The sequence below is a fragment of the Coturnix japonica genome, chromosome 1 (genome assembly GCF_054131305.1).
Source record: "Coturnix japonica strain WE chromosome 1, WE-NBRP24, whole genome shotgun sequence".
Classification (NCBI taxonomy): Eukaryota; Metazoa; Chordata; class Aves; order Galliformes; family Phasianidae; genus Coturnix; species Coturnix japonica.
Window position 1 is genome coordinate 155,111,307 of NC_140663.1, and position 26,678 is coordinate 155,137,984.

The 26,678-nt window shown below is 40.1% G+C and overlaps 2 protein-coding genes across 5 annotated transcripts; one reads left to right on the plus strand and one right to left on the minus strand.

Moving 5' to 3' along the window:
• Window positions 1–13: 13 nt before the first annotated feature.
• On the minus strand, window positions 14–7,799 carry CKAP2 (cytoskeleton associated protein 2). Of its 2 annotated transcripts, none has more exons than XM_015851876.2 (9): window positions 7,729–7,799; window positions 6,692–6,779; window positions 6,344–6,416; window positions 4,556–5,361; window positions 3,614–3,803; window positions 2,782–2,949; window positions 2,154–2,226; window positions 1,015–1,396; window positions 14–853 (listed from the first exon to the last, which is right to left on the minus strand). In XM_015851876.2, exons 1-9 carry the CDS (start codon window positions 7,787–7,789, stop codon window positions 631–633), a joined length of 2,064 nt encoding a protein of 687 aa, XP_015707362.1. In that variant the 5' UTR covers window positions 7,790–7,799; the 3' UTR covers window positions 14–630. The 2 variants fall into 2 exon arrangements, with proteins under 2 accessions (XP_015707362.1, XP_015707361.1); XM_015851875.2 differs by having other exon boundaries at window positions 6,344–6,419.
• A 213-nt stretch (window positions 7,800–8,012) lies between these two features.
• Window positions 8,013–25,205, plus strand: VPS36 (vacuolar protein sorting 36 homolog). Of its 3 annotated transcripts, none has more exons than XR_014942143.1 (14): window positions 8,013–8,202; window positions 8,973–9,041; window positions 10,891–10,961; window positions 12,099–12,213; window positions 13,331–13,420; window positions 14,426–14,512; window positions 17,745–17,777; window positions 17,887–17,964; window positions 18,325–18,459; window positions 19,267–19,348; window positions 20,220–20,284; window positions 20,740–20,824; window positions 22,890–22,966; window positions 23,052–25,205. XR_014942143.1 is itself a non-coding variant. In XM_015851879.3 (14 exons), exons 1-14 carry the CDS (start codon window positions 8,107–8,109, stop codon window positions 23,143–23,145), a joined length of 1,161 nt encoding a protein of 386 aa, XP_015707365.1. In that variant the 5' UTR covers window positions 8,013–8,106; the 3' UTR covers window positions 23,146–25,205. The 3 variants fall into 3 exon arrangements, 2 of the variants coding, with proteins under 2 accessions (XP_015707365.1, XP_085392371.1); XM_015851879.3 differs by having other exon boundaries at window positions 19,283–19,348; XM_085536245.1 differs by lacking the exon at window positions 8,013–8,202 and adding an exon at window positions 8,464–8,575 and having other exon boundaries at window positions 19,283–19,348.
• Window positions 25,206–26,678: the final 1,473 nt, after the last annotated feature.

Here is a 26,678-nt window from a genome sequence, read left to right on the forward strand (position 1 = left end):
GACACAAATACAGTTCAGCTGATTTGTTATTTAATAAGCCTACTGTATTACAAACTAATGGAAACAGACAAAGTGGGTTAGGGAGATTATTCATGATCAGCTAACTAAAGGGATTGTACTCAGTTTTGTTTAAATACCCCATAAAAATACAGATATTGCCATTTAAAACTAGTCGTATACCTCACTATCTGGTTTCTGTAGTAGATATTTCCCTATTGGAACACCTAAGTAACTTTTGATCTGTAAGCAAAGAATTAGAATATGCAATTCTGAAGAATTTACAGGAATTGTAACAGAAAAACAGTAAATATTAACAATACAATCACTGAGCTGTTACATGAAGTGCATTAAGCCTAATCTTTAAGTATATAGTATCAATCAGATTTAACACGAAGACACTGATATCGTTAAATACTAAACAGCCCATTAGATATACCACAAGAGTTTGAAACCACAGGAAGATACAAGTATAAAAAAAGCATAATAAAATCAGATTTCATCCTAGGCTATCCACACAAGGTATAGATAGTTTCTGTCCTAAGGCTGCTAAAAATACATTAGAAGAATAAGACATTCAAGCTTTCTTAAAGATCCAATTTCTCCCCCCTCATGTAGTGTTAATGCTACTCTTTACTCCTCTACTTCAGCGCTTGCTTCTTCCAGTTTGTCATTCTGTTCATGGATAAGTGCAGTTGCTTTCGATTCCAATTCCTGCAGCTGCTCAGATGAAGAGACATGAGAATCTCTAGGAGTATCTGAATACTTGTACATCTTCTCCCGAATGCGTAGAGAGTACCGCAAAGGGGTTATCATCTTCAGGTCAGAATCATCTCCTCCATAGTGCATCTTCACACTTGGGAAAAAAAACAAATTACTTAACATGGGAACAGGTAAGCTACCCTTCCAGAACCAAACAGAAGCAGAACTATCACTATTCCCATTCAACTCCCATATCCAAAGAAAACTGGACAAGTTTCCCCATCCATCCAGTTAAAGTTAGTTAACTTGTCTTACCTTTCCAAACAGGGGTTGGTAGATGGATTGCAACTCATTAAAGAACCTGTGTCATTATTCTTCTCAGGAGAGTTAACTGTTTGAGCTGTATCTTTTACCTTATCTTCACTCTGCTCTTTTCTTTCACATTTCCCTTTCTTTCTACGTTCTCTATTTTTGTGCTTTTTATTCTTCTTTGGCAAGATCTCTTCTGGTTTAAAGACTAGATCTGGTTCTTTTTTGACCATTTCATTGCCAGTCTCTTCCTTCTTGTCATCATTCTCTGCTTTCTGATCATCCACATTAAGATCCTTGAAGGCCTCATGAACCTGCTCAACAGATGAATTGAGTTCTTTGCTGATTTCCACTACCTCACTTAAATGAGTTTCCATCACAGCTCCCCCTAAGAATGAAAAAGGAAAGAAAGTACAGCTGCGATTAGTTACAATTACAGAGTAGTTTATGTTTTTAGGAATCTCTGAAATCTTAGTTTGGCACAAGAATGAAAGCTACAAAACTGAATCTGAGCCACAACAATTTAAGTTACCAAGTTGCCCAAAACTGAACACAGTATTCAAGGTGAGGCCTCACCAATGCCAAGTACAGGGGCAGGATGACTTCCCTAGTTCTGCTCACCACACCATTCATGATACAATCAGTTTAGTCACCTTCAAGAAAACTCAGGCTGAGTACATCCTGAGAAATCATTCCCTTCCTTCCCAAGTGCAGCAACTCTGAATAGAATATTTCAGTCAGTTTCTGAGATCAAATACTTACTGGGCTGTTATATCAAACAGGAATTTATATGGCTACCTTGCTTCAAAAACTGGAGTATTTCCAACCAACACTGAACATCTGCTGTTGAAGCAGCTTACATGTTAAAGAGGCAACTGACTTAGTAAATAAAAAGAACTGTTAGCCATTTGAATCTCAGGCTAAAAAAGCTGGACTGCATTGACTCAAGAGTTTAAATAGTTTGAACACAAGAGTTTCTCCACTAACTTGTTACTAAAGTGTTACTTTAGACAAAGTTGTTTTCAAATTAAGTACCAATCAAGAGAAATCTACATGAAATAATTTAATATAGGCACAAATGTTTTAAACAATCTGTGCTGCTTGTTAAGCCAGACATTGAACTAACATGAAACACTCGTACTTACCATCCTCAGACTTAACCAAGTTCTCAGTGTTTCTGATAGCATCTATTAGCATGCGCCGCAGTTCATCTCTAGGCTAGAAAAAAGATTTCAAACTTGGTTTTAGAAAAACAATTCCATAATCATATTTGATTTCAACTTATTTAGTATAAAGTTATAGGGAAAGTGGTTCATAACATACAGCGCACATGCTCTTAATCCTTTATTTGATGCTTTTCAGACAAAGTCTGAAGTATGAAACTTGCATTTTCTGTATTTAGTGCACTAGAGCTGTATTTGATGACCTAAAACCCTGCTGGTATTAAAGCAAAGGAATTGACTCCATCAGTACTGTAAAACTGGGTTCTATTTGGATTTCTACTAATACTAGAAGCTTTAATCCTTTATTTCTTCATGGCAGAACATCATATGGTGCTACGATGAGTCTAAACCTTACTTCTTGATAGCAGAAAGGTATTTACAGCAATTACAGAGCAAACTAAGTCCAAGTTCTTAAACAAGTCCAATGGCCCTTCTGTCACAGAAGTGTGTATTAAAATCACAAGCAGCTGCATTTTTTAGTTGTTCCTTTTAAATACACACACCACACTCACATGCTTTTTAATCTCAAGCTTCAAGACAAGTTGCTCACCATTGCTCCTGCCAAAATAGCCTCCTCATAGCCAGCCACAAGCTTCTCAGGGGGGCCCATCTGTTCAAGACGCATCCAGCAGATCCAATATTTCGCAAGCTTTTTAGCCCCAGGAATACTCCCTATCAGTTCTTCCAACATGGCACGTGCTTTGTTACCTTGACATCCCTAAAGTTGAAGCAAAAAAAACAGTTCAAGTGCAGTGAACATCCTGCAGCACCACATTTCAGCTATTTCTGACCCCAAAAGCCAAGTGCTTGTTGTTGTTGTTTTGTAGCCCTGGAAGTTGGAGATAGCAAATATTTGCAGGACTGAACTATGAGGTGAGCTCATTCCCATTCACCTGTTCTTCCAAATGAAAACCAATTATGCTATTCCTCTTACGTACAAAACTGCATGGCCCATAGATAGACATGGAATTACTTTATAAATGCTTCCAGAAATCCAGGCACGTTTCCACAAATGCAAACACGTTTTAGATGGCTACTTAATAGCTCTTCTACTTTATGATTTTACCATTATCGCCTAATTATACTGTGTAGTTCTGCAAGTAAAGTTCTGTGTAAAGGTGTATGTTTGGTGGCCCTGCCAGGCAGGGCGGGTTGGAACTACATGATCCTTGAGGTCCCTTCCAACCCGGGTCATTCTGTGATTCTGTGATTAGTAAGGTTGAGCAACAACTAACTTCTCCATCTGTCAGCAAAAGCCAATGATATCGCTTAACTTCAGGAGCAATTAACCCCTTGCATCTGATTCACAGGTCCACTACACCCACAATACTCCCATGCTGTAGGGCTCTATGAGTAGAAATTGTAGGCAAGAGACTAAGTACCTGCTCAGCTAACTGCAGACATTCTGTGAGAGTCTTGTTGACTTTTTCACTATTTAATTCGTGATTTAAGGAACCACCAGTATAAGCAAGTTCTTGTTCTTCATTCTTAGGCTGTGTTCCCAAAAGCACAGATGTAGGTGGCCTCTTCATCACTTTTCCTCTAGACGCCCTCCATTCAGCCAGGCGAACTCTGTATGGAAGAACATTATTAGCTGTAATGAATCAGACTTTATGGTTTATTTTACAATCAACTGACATTAATCGTAGTAAGGCACAAACACATTCTGTGAAGACTATCCACATAGTCCTCTCCTTCTAGGCCTAATAGGCACACAGCTCAGCTGCCAATTCTTCTTGGTCTCAAGTTGCGCCAGGGCAAGCTTAGGTTGGATATTAGGAAGACTTCTTTACAGAAAGGGTAGTTAAGTACTGGAATAGTCTCCCCAGGGAGGTGGTTGAATCGCCATCCCTGGATGTGTTTAAGAGCCGTTTGGATGTGGTGCTCAGGGATATGATTTAGTGTAGGGTTGTTAGAGTTCGGGTTCTGGTTAGGCTGCGGTTGGACTTGATGATCTTCAAGGTCTTTTCCAACCCAGGTAATTCTATGATTCAGTCCATAAACATGTCTTTGTTTTGTAAAGCACCAGCATTCACACGCAGTTCATTTACAGGAGTAACTGCAATGCTTAAAACTCTCACGTCACCCAGCCTGATAAAAAATGAGGGCAAACAATGTTTATGTTTATAAGTGCACAGGCACAAGCCTGAAGAGCTTTGCAACTAGGCTGAATCCTGATTTCTCACTATTGAACCCACAGTTTTAATCTATTTCAAACAATCCAGTTCTTCTACAGAAGGGACTACATCAAGTAAGATATTCACAGAAAGAATATATAGATGCCTCACAAGATCAAGCTACGGCACAGTGACTTGCTCAATTACCTTCTCTCCTCTGCCGATTCTCTTGGAAAAAGAGATTTCTTGATGTTGTTAGCTTTATAATCCTGTCCTACTTTGCCACTGGGAAAAACAGAAAATCGTTTTGCTGGAGCTTCTGGTTTTCCATCTTTACAAAGGTCCTCACATTTCTTGACTCCTAGTGTTCCATGGTCAGAATTCATAGAAGCACCCCTTGGTTGCTGAGGTCCCCTCTTCCCAATCGTTTTTTGGACTGTTAATTTTCTTGGTACTACAGCAGATGTCGATGGCTGTTTATTGAGGCTGGACTGAGAGTTAATAGCAGGCTTGGCAGACTGTTTGCTCTGTAGTGGCAGGACACAATTAGGTTTCGCAGAATTAGGATAATTTGTGACTTTGACAGTCTTCAGAACTACATTGCAGCTGCCTCTGGACAAAGATTTCACTGCTGGTTTGGTGGCAGAAGTAAGAAGCTTCTCATCTGACACAGAACTCTTCTCCCCCTCACTCTTTGGTGCTTTTCGGAAGGAGTTGATCTTGGATTGGATGACTCTGCCACGATACGTACCAAGCACCGGTTTCCTTGGTAGGCTGACATTTGAACTGTGTTTTTCTGCTGTCAGTTGTTTCTCCTTTATCGTTTTTACTTGCAAGGACTTGCTGAGTAACACACGCTCAGACTTGATTTCATTGCCTTTATTCACTGAAGCACAAACTTCAGGATCCATCTCCGATGCCAGAGTGACCGTAGAAGATTTTAAAATGATATTTTCTTCTGATGTTCTGCTCGATTGGTCCCATGAAAGCTCATTGGCGTTCTCCTTATCTTCCTGAAATCAGAAGCATTTCCATGAAGATGTTAGACGTACATTCACGTTGCAGGCTGTTTAAGTTTTCTAAAGGCTTTTCCATATTTAAGGGAATCAATTAACAATAAATGCCAATTTAAAGATAGTGGGTACAGAAGTAGAATACATATACACACGCCAAGTAGAATATTAGTCAACTATTATTCCAGAACTCATATCTAGGAATCAAATAACGATTAAGTTTAACCTTGGGAGTAGGAGGGAGGATTAGACTCTCCCTACAGAAAGAAATCCTTTTAAAAGCCACTGTCAGCTTTTCATTCCTTTCCAATTAGAGATCTACAGAACTGCTTTCTGACTGCACGCAGTCAAAAGCCAATCACAACTTGAATAACCTATCACTTAATGGCAGCACAGTTCCTCCTTTTACCAATGAATGGAGGTAGTGAGAGAAGTCTTTAATGAGGCCATTAGGATGTGCTACCAAAATAGAAAGAACGTTTGTTATTAATGACTTGTAGATAGAAATAGACCTTGTTTTATAAGACATTGTCCCCTACTACTCCCCAAAACTCTTGCCTTCACATTCTTACCATAATCACAGCTCAGAGGTTATGAGAAGTGCATCTAGTTCCTATATATTCAGCATCCTATTCTGATTACATTAAGTCTACCAGCATCACAACACTCAGCTGTAGGTTAGTTTAAAGACAAACAAGCACACTAGAGGAATTCTCTATTCTGTCAGGAGATCTCAATAAGATTTTAAATAGCATCTCTGAAGACTGAAAGTAAGCCAGACATTAAGCAATCATCAAATAAAATCTTAACTAGATGTGCCTTCGCACCTGCAAAATTCTTATACTCTGGAAGTTACATTTCAGGTACTCTGACTTCAGTGAGCAGAACGCTGTAGTCACAGCATTAGTATTAGGCTATTATTAGCATTAGTATTTGGCTAGTATTAGTATTTGCTATTAGTATTTGGCTGTCAAGGACTTACCATTTCTGGCTTTGGAGATGCTGACAGCTTTGTTTTATCTTGCAGTTTATTGCTAGTTGCTTTCCTAGTTCTGCTACTGTATTAAAAATAAAGATCATCTTAAACACAGCACAAAAAGACAATGCAGGCAGCAATCTACAAGTTGAACTCACACTGAAACAATGAACTCTGCCTCCAGGACAGAGAAATGGGGAAGAGGGGAGTAGCCAAAGAAGCAGAAAACAAGGAAAAGTAAAGTAGATCAAACACGACAATAGGGAATAGGGTCACTAGTACAGTTAAAGTAGCCCACCTCCCTAACAGCCCATTTCCAAAAGGAATATAAATGACAGCAGGAAATAACAGTACCTGATTGATGCCTCATTGTCATGGATGGGCATGCCAGAAAAGGTCTTTTTTCTTGATAGATATTCTTCGACTTTTTGTCTTCTCTGTTCTAAGGGGTTTAAAAAATACATTACATTGTTACATTCAGCTAAACTAGTAACGCCATATTTCGCCTCTAAGAAATATAGTTAGGAAAGCAACAAGACCCTGCTAAACAGTTCTTTAATCACAAAATGACCAGGTTTGGAAGGGACCTCAAGGATCATGAAGTTCCAACCCCTCTGCCTGGCAGGGCCACCAAACATACACAGTGCTCACAAACATCTCATTTCTTAAGGAAGTCCAGCTACAAGGGGCAGTTGAATATAGCTTTACACTATGGCTGTTATTCTGCGCTGACTACTAAATCAGCTGTTCATCAAGTCATAGAAATGTTTGAGTTGGAAGGAACCCTTAAAGGTTATGTAATACAACTTCCCAGCAATGAACAGGGCCATCTGCAATTAGATGAGGTTGCTCAGAGCCTGGTCCAGCTTGGCCTCAGATATCCCTAGTGATGGGCATCCACCATTTCTCTAAACAACCTGTGCCACTGCCTCACTGCCCTTATTGCAAACAAAGAAACACACACAAAGCACCTTCTTACCTATATACAATCTGAATATCTCCTCCTTGAAATCATTTCCCCTTGTCCCGTCACAGGAGACCCTGCTAAAGAGCCTGTCCCCTTTAGATACTGAAAGGCCTCTCTCAGGTTACCCCCATCCCTGCATTCCCTCAACACGGAGATATTTCCACCTTACGGAAGTCGAGTTAGTAGAAATCGCTTGAATATCGCCTTTGAGCCCTCGATATTAATCTTTTAAGGCAAGGAATCAAGCACTTCATTGAGTTAAAAACTAAACAGCAAGCGAACAAGAGAGCTGTCACGAGGCCGCACAAAACGCAACCAACGAACTCCTGACAGGCAACGCAACCCCTGAGCTTCTCCATCGCTTTCGAGCTCCTTCCTCACACAGGGAGGCAGGAAATCGGACCCATTCCGACCCCATCCTTACCTCGGTACGTGGGGTCGGACCTGCGGCTGCTGTGGAGCTGCGGGGGGAGCCGCGCCGCCATGTCCGGCCGGACTGGGAGCGGCCGCGCCGTTTGAAATCCCCGCCGCGCTCCGCCTCTCTGATTGGCCGGCGGGAATTGAACGGGCCAATAGCGCCGCCCGCACCGCGGGGACAAGATGGCGGCCGCTCCTCAGGCTGCCGCTGGAGGGCGCTGCGGAGACAAAATGGCGGCCGCTCCTCAGGCTGCCGATGGAGGGCGCCGCGCCGCCGTGGTTGGAGCGGTTGGGGCAGGGCCCTGCTCGCCCGGTGCCTGCCGGACGAGAGCGGTGGCTGCGGCCTGGTGTCTGCTGGGGAAGGGAGAGTTCCGCCCGGACCGCCATGGATCGGTTCTCCTGGACCAGCGGGCTGCTGGAGCTGGGAGAGACGCTGGTGCTCCAGCAGCGCGGTGTGCGCCTCTACGACGGGGAGGAGAAGGTGACGGGAGCGGCTGGCGGCGCGGCCAGGCCCGGAGTGCGGGAGGGAGAGCTGGGGAACGGGGGGTGATGCTGTGGGTTCCGGGCCGAGGGGGGGACGGGCAGGCGGTGCTGCGAGGTGTGACAGGGCTTGGCTTTAAGGATCACAGAACCATTAAGGTTGGAAGAGTTGTAAGGTCGCCTGCTCAATCAACAGCCCATCCCTAATGCAACTGCTGACCGCGTCCCTCAGTGCCACATCCACCTCCAGGGCTGCTGGCTCCGCCTCCTCAGTTCGCAGCCTGTGCTGAGGCTCTTGGTTTCCCTGTTTATCTCCATCAGAATGGCTGCATACCCTTGTAAGAAGATATAAAAGCTTCCTTCGAGTCCTACAAGTAGGAAACAATTTGCTAACACAGATTTTCCTCAATCCTTATTGCTTAGTAATCAGTGAAATATTTCTTAAACAGTAAAAACAGATAGAAGGAACGCTTCTCTTTGGTAGGCCTGAAGTCTTCTGTCTGCATCACCTTCTCAATAGGTTGCTTTGTGTCTCTGTAGAACTTGTACTTTTTATTAGTCAGCAAATGAAACTCAAACTATTGGCTTGTTGTATCTTATTCCAACCCCGTGCTCACGTGTGATGTTTCCAAGCTGAGTACTGTGGTGATGGGTTCACGGTTTGATTTGATGATCTTGGTTGTTTTTTTTTTAACCTTAGTGATTTTATGTTTTATTTATGCGACCGAGTGGTTACATTTGTTGCTTATCTCTTTTATTTTTCCTGCTTAGGTGAGATTTGATAGTGGAGTTCTACTGCTGAGCACACACAGATTGATATGGAGGGATCAGAAGAATCATGTAAGTCCCACTTTTGGCTCTTGCATGTCACTCAGTTGTAAATTTCACATCAAGCAACATGGAGTTTGAAAATGAAAAAGAAATCATGGAATCCTTAGAGATGGAAAAGACCTTTAAAGCTCATCTAGTCCAACTCACCTGCAATGAACAGAGACATCCACGGCTTAGTCATGTTGCCTAGAGCCTGGTACAGCCCTGTCTTGTGAGTCTACAGAATCAGGGCATCCACCATATCTCTAGGTGACCTGTTCCAGTGCCTCACCACCACAGCTTTGCCTGTGTTTGTTTTGTCCCACACATGTAGCCCATGTTTTGTTTCACAGAAATCAGGCTCAAAGAAGATTATGTTCAAGGAATATTCTTTCACCTGATTCTGCTTATATATGTATGCCATAGAATAGCCTGGGTTGGAGGGGACTTCAATCATCAAGTTCCAAACCCTCTGCCATAAGCAGGGTTGCCATATATAACTTACATGCAACTTACACACATATATATGTGTATATATATATATATATATGTTATAAATATGTATATATACTTTTCTGTAGGGATTGTTCAGGAACAGCAGAACTATTTTTAGTTGAAGCTTTTAAAATGCTTTATCCAGAGAGCCTGTCCCAGCTGGGGGTTACTGTTAAGTCAGGGGCTGATTGTCTAAATCACAGGCCATTCTGTAATTATAATTATCTTTTATTTCTTTTGGCACAGACAAAGTGAGATAATTTACCTGTGTTGAACTGTCTCTGTAATTCACCCCCCTGACTTCTTCATCAGCATCTTCCTGTAAGGCAATATGCATTAAGGCAATATGCATTGCTTCTTATCTTCTCAGTCAGGCTTTCAGTTTGCCTGGAGTAACACTATATGACAGCTTCAGCAAGTCTAACAACTGTTCAGATCCCCTTTTTTCTCCTCAACAAACAGATGGCCTTTGTTTCTTCTCCCCATGCAACCTAAACCACAAGGTTCCTTGTACTCTCCAAAGATCACAGAATTTGCTAAAAAACAGATAAATCACAGTATCATGCATAATTTCAACACTCAGTAGTAGAACAGTATATCCAAATGAACACGTTGCCCTCATATCCTCACAGAACTTTTAATTCGTTGCTCTTTTGGTATCACTTTCTCTTGCTTCTCTCACCAGCAAGGCGTGAAGTCCTTGTACTTAGGGTAAATTCATAGCTTTCTAACTGTGAACTAAATTAATGGATTGTTTTAAAATCTAGATATTATGTATAATCTTATACAATTATATGAAATTTGACTCTCTTGTTTTCCATACCTTTGTTTCTTAATAGTATTTTTTTTTCCTACATTTATGTTGGCATTTTACAAATACAATTCTCCTGTACATTGGCTGTAAAATCTGGAGTAAGAGAAGAATCAGAATAGTCTAAAACAGGAAGTAAAAGCCATGATTTTTTTTTCCCCTGTGAGAGATTTACTCATTAGTAGGGGTTCATGCATGAATACTTACAAGCTCCAGTTTAATGTGTATTTAATCATTCCATGCAAAGAACAGTTTTGTTAACGGGAGGACCTCGAAACAGTATTCATTGTAACCTGGTGTTGGGGACACCTTTGTGGCTGATGGAAGAGAAAGCTTCAAAGAGGGACTGTAAGGTCTCCTGCATTCTGAGTAACCACTGATCACCAAACTATGGTGTGAAAGAGGGTGTTCAGCACTGAGGGTGTTAACACTGTATTTCATCCGAAGTGCCACTGACAGCACTTGTAGAAATCTGTACTGTTTATGAAATGGGGAAAGAAAAGGAATTGTTTAAGGGAATGAATAGTCAGGATATGGCTTTAATTTCTTTCATGTTTCCATTGATAATCCCAGGAATGCTGCATTTCTATACCTCTGTCTCAAGTCGTCTTTATTGAAGAGCAAGCAGCTGGGATAGGAAAAAGGTAAGGTGATTAAAAAGCTTTTCACGCAGGTAGATAGTGATAGGACAAGGGAGAATGGCTTTAAGCTAAAAGAGGGGAGGTTTAGCTTATATGTTGGGAGGAAACTTGTCATTGAGAGAGCAGTGAGGCCCTGGCACAGCTGCCCAGAGAAGCTGCGGGTGCCCCATCCCTTGAGGCACTCAAGGCCAGGTTGGATGAGACCCTGGGCAGCCTGAGCTGCTGCTGGCACTGCCCATGGCAGGGGTTGGAACTGGATGGGCTTTGAGGTCCCTTCCAACCCAAACTATTCCATGATTTTATTATGATCCTATGATAAACATTTTGGTTTTCTCACACTGATAGTTATTGCACATGGGTCATGTGATAAATCCAAGATTACTTGACCATCCGTGTTAGGTTCAGTTTGTAACCCATGTTTCCACATTGACAGTCATAGAGCCCAGCATTTCTGAAGGCCAAGTGCAGAAGCAAGTCATGGCAAAGTGGTGTTTGATGCAAATGGTTGAATTATCTTTTAAGCACCAAAATATGTGTTACAGCTTGCTGATTTCATTGATTAGTCATCAGTACCACAGTACTGTTGCTGAATCTAAATTGGAAAGCTAATTTTTGTCAGATGAGATCAGGTAGTTCCCTTACACTGAAGAAGGCAAATAAAGAACTATGAAAGAAAACCTATTTGTGAAATGAACTGGGGATGGCAGACTTGCTCCCCATGCTGTGATAGTGACCTAGTATATTCCTAAAATAATGCTATCTCAAGGTTTGTTTTGGTGGTGAGTGTCATTTGAGGCTGTTATTTCCATGCGCGTTACCTTTGAATGTTGATTTTGGACTAACTCAGGTACAGTGCTTGCAAGTGACACATACAAGCAGACAGATTAAACAGAATATTGAGATCTTCTGTTTTCCTGTGACAGAGTTAGTGTGTTTGGACAGCAATCATGGCAAGTCAAAAGCCAAATCAAATGTACCGCTTGACAATTAGTTTTATTTGATGTACTTTAGTTCTTACATGAGATTACACTAGTGCAGATTTTGAATAGACAGATAACTTTGATTATAGGAAGAGGGTTTGGTTTTCTTTTTAGTTAATAAAAAAAGCTGTATTTTCTCTCTGCTTTCACTTTTCCTTAGTGCCAAAATAGTAGCTCATCTTCATCCTGCTCCTCCAAACAAAGAGCCTGGCCCATTCCAAAACAGCAAATACTCCTACATAAAACTTTCTTTCAAAGAGCATGGACAAATTGAGGTAAGTTTTGTACCACGCGATCCCAGTACATCAGAGCTTTGGACATTCCTTTCTCCTCTTGCTGTGATAGTGATAATTTTCCACGATCTTTCTGTGTTGACTTTTGAGGTGGAGCTTTTTCAGTACATCCTTTTTTAAAGCAAACACTGCGAGCATTCAGGGTTCTGTGCTTTGATTAAATAGAGTCCCAAAAATGTCTCCTCTTTTTGGTAGACTCAGTAATACCATATTCTTTGTGTATTATTTTTTAAGTGGAACAAATCATTTTCCAGAAATGATGACCTTGCAATCTATTACTGTTAATAGAGTAAAAGGGGTTTCTTTGTACCTCTCCACTGAATCAAGCAGCTTAATCCTAATCAGTTCTCTCATTGCTTTAGAGCTTTGTTTCGTTGTGTTTTATAAATCTTCATTCTTTTTCTTTCTTTTCTTTTGCTTTACCAACTTCTGATCTCAAAATGCAATAGATGCTAAAAAGTGGGGGAAAAAAAGGAATTGTCCCATGTAAAGAAATGTCACAGTATAAAATCCCCATGTGGAGAGCCAGGCAACTTTAACTCTGAGAAACAGAAGAAAGCCAGGCCATTTCACTGCAGAAAATCAGATTTTCATCTTGAATTAGAGGTGTCTTTATAAGATGTCTGTGTGTCTTCTGTATATCTCACATGTATATGTTTCATCAGGCTCACTTGCATTTCTTTGTGAGCAGGTTGCTTAAAATTAGCTAATCAATTAATGCCACCTTCTGTTATTAGCTTTAAACAAGTCTTCATGGTTGTCTCTATACTATTCAATTATCAGGTTGTTAATGATTATATTGATCAGCTTTCCTTCCTTTTAAAAGCAGGCGTTTGAGCAAACCTTGCCATTATTAATTCCGATGTGCTTTGGAACATTTTAATTGTCTCAAAAAGTATTTTACAGTGGAACTAGTCGTGTAGTTTGACTAGTAGTTCCTTCTCTACCATTTTGGAGATTGGAAAAGAGTGTTGTGCTGTGAATGTGTAGTTATCACCATGCTTCTTCTTATAGTGATTTGTTGGCCAAGAAGCTAAGATAACCAGACATACTCTGCATATCTTATGAAACATCTGTTGTCACTCCTATATGTTTGCAGTTTTTTAGGCGATTCTCAGAAGAAATTACACAAAGGAGATGGGAGAACATGCCTTCTGGACAGACCATTCAGGTTAACAAGGATCCACAGGTAGGAGCAGCGTTTCTGGCATTCTTGTGTGTGTCTCATATTGCTTTGTTTAGTTTGAATTCAGAACCTTCATGTAATTTTGTTTCCATGAATGCTGTTTCTATATACTGCATCTGCCTCTGGCCTATCTTCCTTGAGTGTGCCCTGCCTTGAGCTCAGTTCTGTAATAACACGTTAGAATCATAGAATCAACAAGGTTGGAAAAGACCTAAAGATCATCCAGTCCAACCGTTCACCTATTACTAATAGCTGCCACTAAACCATGTCCCTCAACACAACATCAGTCTTTCCTTGAACACCCCCAGGGTCGGTGACTCCACCACCTCCCTCCTTTCATTCAGCATGAAAGACTTGATAAAGCTAGAAGGTTTTTGGCGATCTCTTTTCTGTTTTTTGTGGCCAGAAGTCAGATATGTAACGCATAAATTTTCTATGTTTGGGAACTGTATGGGTCTGATTTATATTTATATTCTAATTGGGCAGTTGTTCTGGGGGATATCTGTGTCAGTTTGATTCTCTTTTTTATCTGTCTGCATACTTCTAGATTAAAAACTCTGATAAATGTGTGTATATTGCAACTGTGTATGAATATATTGTACAGATGAATATGTAGAACACAGGTTTCTTGAGGTAATTGTGTTTGGAAGCATTCATATATTTGCATTGCTCTGTATTGTAGATGTTCACATGAACTCAGGAGGCTTTAATTGGGATAAAGTGGAACATTCAGTCTAAACCAGACTATTGAGCATATTCATGTTAATAGCTTTAATATAATAACTGTTATCTGCCTATCTGACAGCAGCTTTATACTCGCTTTATACATGTTTATTTTTTGACACTGATTTTAAAAATACTGTAAAGAAATATATGAATCATTGTATGTATATTATTGGCTATTTGGAGGAACTCTTTCTGTGTTCTGACACAAGCTTTTTCATGTTGAGGTGGATGAGAAAACTGAGCATTTCCTATTTTGATTCCTTGCTTTATTTTCTTTTCCAGGCAGGAAGAATAAGGGCTGTAGGAATTGTGGGGATCGAAAGGAAACTAGAGGCAAAAAGAAAAGAGACTGACAAAAACATTTCCGAGGTAAATACTACTGAAGTTTCAAGGTCAACCATCTGTAGGAGCTATTTTTGTTCATTCACACTTTCTTTTAGGGGCAGCTGAGATTGTTTATTGCTTTTGTTGAGGCATCTGAATTGATTAAGAGTGTAGATTTTACAATTATTTGTTTTCTTTAACTGCCTTTTCAATATTTGTAAGGGTACTTCACATACACAGTTCCTTTCACGAAGGCTGTTCTTCAGAACTGCTGCTGTGTGTTTATAAGATTTATTTTGATGGAATTACAAGTCTGAGTTCACTCTCTTTTCATCAAGAGAAGCAGAATCATAGAATCACAGAATGACCGGGGTTGGAAGGGATCTCAAGGATCGTGTAGTTCCAACCCCCCTGCCTGGCAGGGCCACCAAACATACACATTTACTAGATCAGGCTGCCCAGGGCCTCAAAAGTATCCACAACCTCCCTGGGCAGCCTGTTCCATGCAGAGACTTCTACAGAAAGAGAGCACTACAAGTGTAATTTTCCTCTTTGTTTAGCTAATTTTGGTTTCAGTAGAAAATCTAATATGTATTTAGAGAAATATGCTGATCTAGGTGCATGTAATTGTGGTGCAGTTATGTTTTCATCACATGAATGCTCAGTTTTTATATGTTAGATTTATGATTACAGCGCCATAATTATCTAGGCTTCAGCAAGTTACGGGTATCTGTGCAAGGTGTGTTGGCAGGATGGATACTGTCCTTTATCCCAGAAACAGTGCAGTAGTTGACCTGCAAATGTCAATGCTGATGGACAGCAGAAGCAATTTGTTTCTTCACTGAAGGCTGTTCAGATGTATTGGGAGTAATATCCTCTAAAAAGATCTGGTTCTGTCAGGTAATAGAGAGTGATACACAGATTCACAGAATCACAGAATAGCCCATGTTGGAAGGGACCTCAAGGATCTTGAATCTCCAACCCCCTCACCACAGGCAGGGCCACCAACCTCCCCCTTTAATGCTGCCCAGGGCCCCATCCAACCTGGCCTTGAGCACCTCCAGGGATGGGGCATCCACAGCCTCTGTGGGCAGAATGATGTGGGACTACTCATAAACCATCTACAACAGATTGATTAAAATGGCAAAGCGTTACAGGATTCATTGTGCCCCAATAAAAAGCATGCTGCATATTCTGATGCATAGTTACATAGTAGCTTGTGGGCAGCATGCTGTTGCAGATACTGCTACAATGTTTTTTTATGAAGAACATAGTGAATGAAATTCTATGCGTAGTTCAAAAGGCTTTGTGGTTATATGTGTGTGTGTAGTTCAAAAGGTATTGTCTGATTATTTTTTCCGTTTGTAGCTTTTTCAGAGAGCAATCGAAATCCATTTGTAAGTGTTGCATGAACGGAGGCAAATCATGACTTGTGAAATCCTGCCTTCCTCCAGCTTTAAATGTTATAGATGACTTAATTTAAAAAATGGTGCCCTGGCTTCCAGAAAAAGGCTTCCTGCGTCTGCTGTTCGCTGCTGATAAGGATCCAGTTCTTTAGCCTTTTGTTTATCTGAGGAAGTTCCTGTTAGGTGTGTGCACATTCCCCTTTGTTTCCAGGCCTGCCCTCTGTGAGTCAGGCAGAGGAGGAGTTACACACAACATAATGTTTATTGAGCTAAAGCGAGGGTTCTTTTGGTGAACAGTGGTTTCATGCAGGTTTTATTGATGAGAAATAAGCTGGGAAGAGCCTTGTCAGAAAATTTTGTTGATGTCATACAAGTACAGTAGAAGAACTTAAATTATACCAAAGACTGAGAATTTTATTGTAAACAATCGAATTTGGCAGATTAGGAAACAAGAATCAGCATGGAACCATAGAATGGCCTGGGCTGAAAAGGACCACAATGATCACCCAGTTTCAACCCCCTGCTATGTGCAGGGTCACCAACCACCAGCCCAGGCTGCCCAGAGCCACATCCAGCCTGGCCTTGAATGCCTCCAGGGATGGGGCATCCACAGCCTCCTTGGGCAACATGTTCCTGTGCATCACCACCCTCTGTGTGAAAAACTTCCTTCTAATATCTAACCTAAACCTCCCCTGTCTCAGTTTAAAACCATTCCCCCTTTTTTTAGTATGCTTAGTTTTTCTTAGGTTTGGTTTTGTTTTTTGTATGAAGTGCACATCCTTGCTAAGGTAGCTCAAGAAAAAATGTGAAAGTATTCCCTACCAAATTTATTTCTTTTAAATATATATTTACTAACATTTTGTTTCCTTGTGGTCAAAATAAATATATCTTTTTATTTAGGCCTGAAAATGCAGAATTATTGTACTTGAGACCATAGCAGTTTACTAAGCTTAATAGACTTCATATAATCATGGTTCCTGTGTTGTATGTCCAGTTTATTGCATACTTCTGTGACAGCAGTAAAGCTCCTCAGACTAGAGAAAAATAAGCATTTACCTGCTTTAGCGTATATTATGCTTTTTAGGTCCAACAGCTAGAGTTTTCAGAAGATTTTAATCAATTTTTTACATCTCAATTCATATAGATCTGATCGTTTGTCTCATGAATATTATTACATTCTTTTTTTTAACTGTTTTGTGTTAATTATGGGAGCATCACTATTCTGTTGTGTGAGATGCTGAAGTGAAAAGATACTGACACACGGTGTCTCTGCTTAAGCATAATAATCAAAGTCTGTATCATCTTCCTTGCTCATTTTTAAGTAACTACAGTCTTTCTTACTAACTTAGAAGCATCCACTCAATAAAGTAAAACTGCGTTGTCAGGAAGAATGTTTTGTAGCATTACAGCTGGCTTGCTGCTGTCCAGAAGCAATAGATCTTCTTGAGTGAGCGTTAACTCATTTGGTTGAAGAAAACCAGCTCTTACCACCAAGAAATGTTCCCCCAACATTCAGGAGACCATATTTAACTTGGTCTGTTTAATCTTTCCTGTGTCTTAGCCTCTCAATGTTCTTTCCCATTGTATGGACTTCAGAGACCATATTGAACTAGTATTCATGCTAAAAAAAGTGCACAATTGTGTGATTCTTCCTTCATTCCTTGTTGTTTATGGATTGCATGGCTTTTCTTTGTATACGTGTATGGAACAATTCTCATAAAGCAGTCAGTGGTCTGTAATATATCACATTATAACTTAGTAATGTAAAGGAGTACAATTAGCTTGAATAGGTATGCTGAGGTATCACATTGTCTCTGTGAAGTTGAATGCTGTAATTGTACTGATCTGAAATGTCTTGTTTATCTTTTCAGGCTTTTGAGGACCTAAGTAAGCTAATGGAGAAGGTATGGCACGTGTCACTTGTCCAAGTAGATTTATGCTTGTTTTCTCAGTTTTAAACAAGTTTTCCCTGATGACCTGCAAACTGATTTATCTGTGGGCCTTTCTTGGTAGGCGAAGGAAATGGTGGAGTTATCCAAGTCGATTGCTAATAAGATTAAAGAAAAGCAAGGTGACATCACGGAGGATGAGGTAAATGAATTTTGTTTTTAGAAGCAACAGAAATGTCCCCATGTAAAGCACAAGCCATCCTTTTAATAAAACATGTTCTTTAAAGAATACTTTGTGTGTTTAGTTAAAGAGACTTAAGAGTTTGGTGTTAACTTTTATTTTGGCCCTTTCTTAAAAGCATTGATTTTACTGCCTTTGTGTGGTGGATGATGAGAGTTTTCTGTTTTGTGTTAGTCTGCCATTCACTTTGCTAGTCATTGACTTTATTGGTAGTAAGTTCTTTGGATTAATTCACCAAAACTGTCTTGTAGTAGTAAAATGAAAGTCCTTTAAAAGAGTAATTCAGCAGCTGATACGCATTTAATTTCTTTATTTGTTTAGACTATTAGGTTCAAATCATATCTGCTGAGTATGGGCATAGCCAATCCAGTTACTAGGGAAACACATGGATCTGGGACTCATTACCACATGCAGCTGGCAAAGCAACTGGCTGGAATGCTGCAGACACCATTAGAGGTAACGTACCTAATTCTGCCATGGGGTTTTCTTTGTGGTGCTGAGTTTTGATTAAAGTGTGTTACTGTGCCTCTTTGTAAAGCTCCTAAAGGAGCAGCACAGCCCCTTATTCACTGCTTACATAAGTCTCTCCAAGAAAGAAAATGTAAATGTGAAGCGTAAGAATATTTTTTGGAGAAATGGTTTCTCAGCTTCTGATTCTTGAGTTATTGGTGATATTCGGTAGATCAAATTAGCAGCCATTCTGCTATTTGAAGAGCTCTGTATTCATTCCTTTGCCACAGAATACTACTTTTTTGTTTAGATAGAAAAACAGTACAAGCTTTGGATATATAAGTATGTTTTCATTAAACTGTTTAAGTATTACGTACTTATTCTCCATCACATAATATCTCATATTTTAATTTATCTGAAGCTCTTAGAGAGTTCTGGATTCTTGCCAGAATTCTATACTCACATTTGAAACTTCAGCATCTGTGTATCTCCTAAGAAGTGTATGGAATGTTTTGTTTAAGAAATGTGCCACCTACTGTGATCAGACATGCTGCCTGGAAAATGAAAATGTATTGATAGACTTAATATATCTAAATTTCTTCTTCCTGTCACTTTAAAATATAACTAGGTCTCAATCGTTGGGTATGGTATTAATGTTTTACAAATTCTAAATACCTCTAGAAATAGTGGTGGTATTGACAGGGTAGCTTTTTCATTAAAGGCCATGATTAGCTTCTCTGCTTTAGCTGTTCAAAAAGTCAAATGCAAATTAAGATACTGTGTTTACTAGATTAATACTATTTCTCTTACCAGTCTTGTGCTTACACAGGAGAGAGGAGGAATCATGTCACTTACAGAAGTGTACTGTCTGGTAAACCGTGCACGAGGACTAGAGGTGAGAAGTTGGTTTTCCTAGAATCATCATAGAGTCATAGAATGGCCTGGGTTGAAAAGGACCACAATGATCATCCAGTTTCAACTCCCTGCTGTGTGCAGGGTCGCCAACCACCAGACCAGGCTGCCCAAAGCCACATCCAGCCTGGCCTTGAATGCCTGCAGGGATGGGGCATCTACAGCCTCCTTGGGCAACATGTTCCAGTGCGTCACCACCCTCTGAGTGAAAAAACTTCCTCCTAATGTCTAACCTAAACCTCCCCTGTCTCAGTTTAAATCCATTCCCCTTTTTTTTTTTTAGTATGCTTAGTTTTTCTTAGGTTTGGTTTTTTTTTTTTTTTTTTTTTTTTTTGTATGAAGTGCACATTCTTGCTAAGGTAGCTCAAGAAAAATGGTGAAAGTATTCCCTACCAATTGCTCACTTTACGTAAGAGTGTGAAGTGAACTCTTTATGAGAATCAGGGATTTTTACCTTTTTCCTTTCTCCTTCTTCCACATAATGATTATATATTCTCTATACTTAATAGTATAGTAATGTATGCTGCTTTACATAGTACCATATAGAGGGAAAAATTCACCTTTATCTGGAAAGAAAACTGAGCCCAGGGAATACTAAAGAATGAGGGTTTTTTTTCCCAAAATGCATCAGTTCTCTGAGTAAACAGGGTAAGAATGAGTATTATAGAAACAAACAAAGCAGTAAGGGAACAGGAAGGAGTATACAATAGATGGGACAATATGAAGGGGGAAAAAAAGAACAAAATTAAGTAGCCTGGTGTATATTCTATCTGTCACTGTAGCAACTGTTTCTTTTGGTGCTATGCTGATACTGGAAATGCATGCTGTAAATAAATGTGTTTTACTATTCCTAGTTGCTCTCGCCAGAAGATTTAGTAAATGCTTGTAAGATGCTGGAGCCGCTGAAATTACCACTACGGTAAGAGATGTACGGCAGATGTATTTATACAACATGGTACTCAGAAGTCACAGTCAGTGCTTAGCTGACTATTTTATATAGTTAGTATTTTATATGTGGAACTTCTGTTTTAAACAAAATTATCCAGGTGCTGCTGTATGCACCAACATCCACGCTACGTTTAAATATGAGTTGTAACCACGCTTTACTTTGTCTGCTAGGAATACTATATTCTTCTCAATTCCAACCTTATTTTTTTCCCATATTGGGAAAATGGCTTATCTAAGCCCAAGCATGCGCTCTGTGTTTTCCAATCTCTTTGTATTTCTAAGATGCTTTTAATTTGCAGTTCATTTTACAGTCTTTCCTTTTTTCATTTTGTACTGCGGTTGTCATTGTGGATGTGTCAGCAGCGTGGCTATCAGTGATGTGTGGGGGGTTTTTGGTTACTTTGACCCTCTCTCTTCTGATTTCAGGCTTCAGATATTTGACAGCGGTGTGATGGTGATTGAGCTCCAGTCTCACAATGAAGAGGAAATGGTTGCTTCTGCTTTAGAGACAGTAAGTGAGCTTCATTTCCTTCAGTGTTCTGATTATGCTGGGGAAATTTAAACACATTAGGTATAAAAATGTGAAGTACAGGATTTCCTTTTGAGGCTTTCAAATACAAAAGGTTCCACTTCTAAAATCTTCTAACAATAATACTTAAATGGCACCTTTCATCTTCAAATTATGATGCAGGCAGTAATCTCGGTCATTGCTTTCTCCATAAGGAATAAAGCATTTTTCCATCTCTTTTCAAAATTCGTTAACCTTTAACCTTCCTCCAAATCTTTGCACCATAGGATGAAATTCATGGCATATATTAAACAGTTTACCAACAGTGGGCTTCAGTCACCATACACAATGTGCGTGAAGGTAGTGAAAATAGTCCTTAAATGTTAGACAGGCACTTGTTTGATTTGTCTTGCTTCATAAACTAGCACTTTGTATTTATAACAGCTGAGTTGGCTGTGAAGAGCACTCACGTGGAAAGCGGTACATAGAGAATTAAACCAGGTTCATTGAGGAAGGAAAGCGTTAGATGAGTTGCTCAGTATGGCAGACGATCCCGATCTGGCTCCCTCTTGACTGTTTAAAGTGCTGTTATCCCATTAAATTGGTGCATTTTCCTGCACGTTTTCTAGTGGGATGTGAATTTGTGTTTTTTCACAACACTGCGTAAAGGCTGATTCGTAGACCCATAGAATGGATCGGGTAACACATCTTCCAATATATCTTCGTCCTTCCTGTTTTTCTTATGTTTACCAAAAAATTACCTAGTTACTTTTTTTTCTAATTTCTATTTTGTTTTCTAATTAATGTGTTACCTTCAGTAAGAGGGCTTATCTCTTTGAAAAGAAAAGCCTTTGCTTAAGAAATGATGTCAACCGTGAAAAGCAACAGATAGTGGATTTATTATTGGGGTGGATTTATTACTGAGGTGCCTTTTTATTTTATTTTCATAAAATGGGGCTTTGATTTCATAGAAGAATATAAGGGAGAGGCTTTGAATAAGGCTAGCCCATAAGGGCAAGGGAACAGATGAGAACTCTGGCCTAAAGCACCCTGTGCTTAATATACACATTGACATGAAACTTCTGAGAAAAAGTGAAAGCAAGTCAGGGTTTCAAACAGGAGAGTGATGTGGATAAGTACTGGAATAGGCTCCCCAGGGAGGTGGTTGAGTTGCTGTCCCTGTTTGTGGTTTGTTTGGATGTGGTGCTCAGGGATGTGATTTAGCAGAGGACTGTTAGAGTTAGGGTACTATGGTTAGGCTGTGGTTGGACTTGATGATCTTCGAGGTCTTTTCCAACCTGGGTAATTCTATGATTCGAATGAGTAGTGAAGGTGGGAATACATGGAAGTTGAAGAGGAAGTCGCTCTTGATGAGAGCAGTGGGAAGGAAAAATAATTGATTACCCATCTGCCATATTCAGTTGTATAACTGACTTCCATTACCTAAATTTAGTCATATAATCTCGAGGTAGGCCTAATTTAATTGGAGTTTCTGCTAAAGGGAAACTACTGCTTAGAGACTGCTGAGGACGATGCAGAGTGAACCCTTTTCCACCTGGTAATGTAGGAAGCAGGAAACGACAACTGCGCCTGGATTTACAAGTTTGCTTGAATCTGAAGAATTGAAAAAATGGGAGAATTTTTGATTCATAGGCTAATACAGCATATGTTAATATGGGAAATTCAATGCAGTAATAAACCTGGGCATGAAATTTTGTATTTCAGATGTCCACCCACCAACCTGTGTGAGAATGTTTCACTTTAGCATGTATCAACTGGCATCACTGGGACAACAGGACTAAAGCTTTGAGCCCAAGACTGAATCTTTTGCTGTGTGAACGTGATCCCACTCATAGGCCACAAAGTAGGGTGGAATAGCAAGGTTTGGGGATTTAATACAGTCAGTGGCAGTATCGTAAATCAACTTAAATTCTCTCCCTTTTTAAAATGCAAATTAGGTTTCTTCACAAGAGATTTGCTACCAGTTCTGTAATTCACAAAGCTAGGCCTGAGCAAGTTGCTACTTTAATGTTCTAGTTTGTTTATTAGTGTGTGTATTTTTTGATAGGTATCTGAAAAGGGCTCTCTCACAGCGGATGAGTTTGCGAAGCTGGTGGGAATGTCTGTTCTCTTAGCCAAAGAAAGGTAAGGAATCAGTATCGTGTTTAATAGTACCTTTGTTATCAGTTTGTCCTCAAGTAAGCAACAAATCCTCTTCTGCTTCCTCTAGGCTGCTTCTTGCTGAAAAGATGGGCCACCTTTGCAGAGACGATTCGGTGGAAGGCTTGAGATTCTACCCAAATCTATTTTTAACACAAAGCTAATGCAGTTTGTGTACATTTGCTATGTAACAGTCGAACGTGAGAGCACAGAGCGGAACCTTTTCAACAATAGACACTGACATTTTTTACTTTGAGTCAACTGCAGCAGTGATGAACATTGCAACGCTTTACAGTTCTCAGGTATTTCAAGTGCTGCATCATCCTGTGTGGAACCAAAAGGAAATAAGAATTGCTAGATCAGAAACGTGTTAATTGTCTTAAGCTGGCTATCTCACATTTCAAGTTCCATCTGATGCGCTTCACATTTCAAGAGGAGTGAGATGAAGATTGCACGCGAGTGAAAAAGGAGAGACTATCCTTACAGCACGCCATGAGAGTCAGCACCCAGAACACAGGTTATTGCATACTCCAATTTCACTTAATTTATGTCTGGAGCAACAAAGCAGACAGATGCATCCGTTGTGATAAGAATAGAGACTGTTGTGTACTGAGGAGTAAGGAATGAAATAGTGCAGAATAACCTTGTCTCAATGAGGGGATGAAGTTTTAAAGAAGATCTTTGATTTCCTTGAGATGGAGAGAACCTGCTGCAGGAGAAATGAACATATGCTATGTGAATCTAGAAAGCCAAGTGTTTATTTAGTCATGTCTTATGCTACTGTTTCAGATAGAACCATTGTTAGTACGGACTTCCTCCCTTCTCTTTCTTTGCCATCTCCCTTCCTGTCTCATTGTGTTGCGTTCGGGTGCACGTTCTCTGTCCTCTCTTTATCCAGCACAGTGTGTAGTAGCCTCCTGGCACTACACCAGACTCAGTTCTTCAACTTTTGTTTGCTTTTCATCTTGTACTTCTAATGAAAGATCAGCAGTTAGCTTCATCAGCCCATTCCCTGTTTTGGAGAGACAGTGCACTTCTTCGTGTCTCATACACCACAATTAACGTGCTTTCAGTATCAGAGAGAAGAAGAAGTCTATCACCCAATGTTTAATAATCACAAAGTGTCTTTTTGTTTGGTATTCCTCACCCAGTTTTCAGACTGGATGCAACTTGGTAACCTCAGCTTTTGTAACTCCAGTGGAGTTGTTACCTTACTTTGAAACGTGTTGTCATGGTAATAGCGATAAGAGGATGTTTATGATCCACGTCACTTCAATGTTCAGCTTTCTAAACGGAATGGTTTCAATAAATTAAAAGAACAAAATCATTCAAGTTATGGAGAAAGACAACATGTATGCAGCTGCATTATAGCTGTGGCAGTGGAATTGACATTAAACAAAGAGAGGTTTTCTAACAGCCTGAAAATATCTTCAGGATTATTTCAGTGTTACCGCAGCTTAGACTTGGTTAAGAACCTGCCAATAATGAGCTCAATGTGGACGTCCTTACTGTAATAATGCTTTTGATTTGCCAGATGCTCATTTAGATCCAGGGAATCGTGTCCTCTTGTCTTTGTCACTCGCAAAGTTTTGTGCAGTGCTTTCTTTACAGCAGTTTTCTTGTGTTTCATGAAGGTGCTGAAAATAATGGATTTGACACAGCTGAAAGAAAATGGTTTCACACTGTTCTTATTCAGTCTAGTATCATCTCTTCAGGAGCCTTACGGCCTGCTGCTTTCCTTCATTTTCCCCACAACCCACAGAAGAGATCTGTGTGAGGCACCTCAGGCAGTGTGCGTCCAAGGGAAGACTGGAAATTGAGAAATAAAGAAGCAGAAAGCTGGTTTGTGACAGCTATTTCTCTTGCTTGGTACTCACGCCTGCCCCAGAGAAACCAGGAGTTTATGGACCCGAACCTCTCCCATAGGGGGTTATATCTTGTGTCAGAAAGCACAGAATCAGAAAGGAAATGCCAAGCGTAAACTCCCAGTCTCCATGACCCCAACACAGAGCATTTAATCATCTTAATCAAATAATAACAATAGGATGTATTTAGAAGGATGATACCTTCTTGAGATTTTCTTTCCTGATATTTTCCTTGACACGTTTTATTTCTGTAGGGAAGAAACCTAGAAGCGAAGTCGTATATGGCTGGTTTGGAATTGAAATACACAAAAGAAAATGACCACTGAAATTAATAACAATTAAAAGACTTTTCTTAAGTAGCCTGTTCTGTGAGTTTCATTTCTTCCATCAGTACAGTAAACGGTTCTGAGTTCTTGTTGCCTGAACCTGTTTCCATTGGTACTAATAGCAAAAAGCCTACTGACAATATTGATGCAGGGTAATAGAAGAGAAGAATATAGGAGCTGCCTTTCTCACTGATCGTACCAATTTAATATAGAAGATGCCTATATGAACCTCATTTTCTTTCATGTTTTGATCATTCCCAGAACGTTTGTATCATGATACGTGAACATTATCTCATTTTGCCAGGGATGCCCAATTATGCAGTCCTTTGAACAGAGGTTTGTAACAGAGCTCAGTTCAAAAAAGGCTTGTTCCTTTATGCGGCAGTCTTAAACGCTGATTAGGTTTTTCATTTGAGAGCACAGCCCTTTCCAGGCCTCTGACAGGAAGAGAAGGCTGCTTGGGAATCTGTACATCCTTTCTGTTTCTCTTTTGCCTTTGTTTTCAGAAACAATTACTTTATATTCAGCCAGTGGAGGCACGGATGTAATCTGAATCACGCTGCTGAAGTGCAGACCTTTCTTCCTAAAATGTATAAACACATGTAGGTATGTATGTGCGCTTAGAAGGGTAGGAAGTATATCTTTAATAATCACTCCTGGTTGTGTGTTGATTTGCTAAACTCGCTGATGCTTAGTTTTTATAACTGAAGTTTTATAGTTTGAGTGAACTGGGCTTGTTTAGCTTGGAGAAGAGAACACTGCAGAGACCTCATTGTGGCCTTCCAATACTTGAAGGGAGCATATAAACATGAGGGGGAATGGCAATGGCTGTTTACAAGGGTGAATAGTGATGGGACAAGGGGGAATGGTCTTAAACTGAGATGGGGAGGTTTAGGTTAGATATTAGGAAGAAGTTTTTCACACAGAGTGTGGTGACGCAGGTTGCCCAAGGAGGCTGTGGATGCCCCATCCCTGGAGGCATTCAAGGCCAGGCTGGATGTGGCTCTGGGCAGCCTGGTCTGGTGGCTGGCGACCCTGCACATAGCAGGGGGTTGAAACTGGATGATCATTGTGGTCCTTCTCAACCCAGGCCATTTTGTGATTCTATGCCCCAACTCTTAAAGCCTGGAACACTTTCATTTGGAACTGGAGAGTTCTCTCAAAATATACTCTGAGAAGGCAGGAATTGGCTGATCAAAAGTTATTTGTGGATTTGATATGAGGTCATTGTTATCTTTGGTAAGAACAGCCTCCCCAGCCTTTGAGCTATAATCACAAATGTAACTATTGTGTTGTTCTTCCTATGCTGGCAATCCTGATTTTATCCTAATTCTCAGTGCTTCAGGCACCCTAATAAAATGTAAGAAAGTCACATTTCAGGGCTTCCTCTGCCAGGAAGATTTGAACTCTCCTTTTATTCTCCCAAGAAAGCTGCAGGTATGCGTGCTCAGGGGATACAACATCCATAGCTGTCAGCAATGTTCACCTTTATTTGTAAGGAAATAA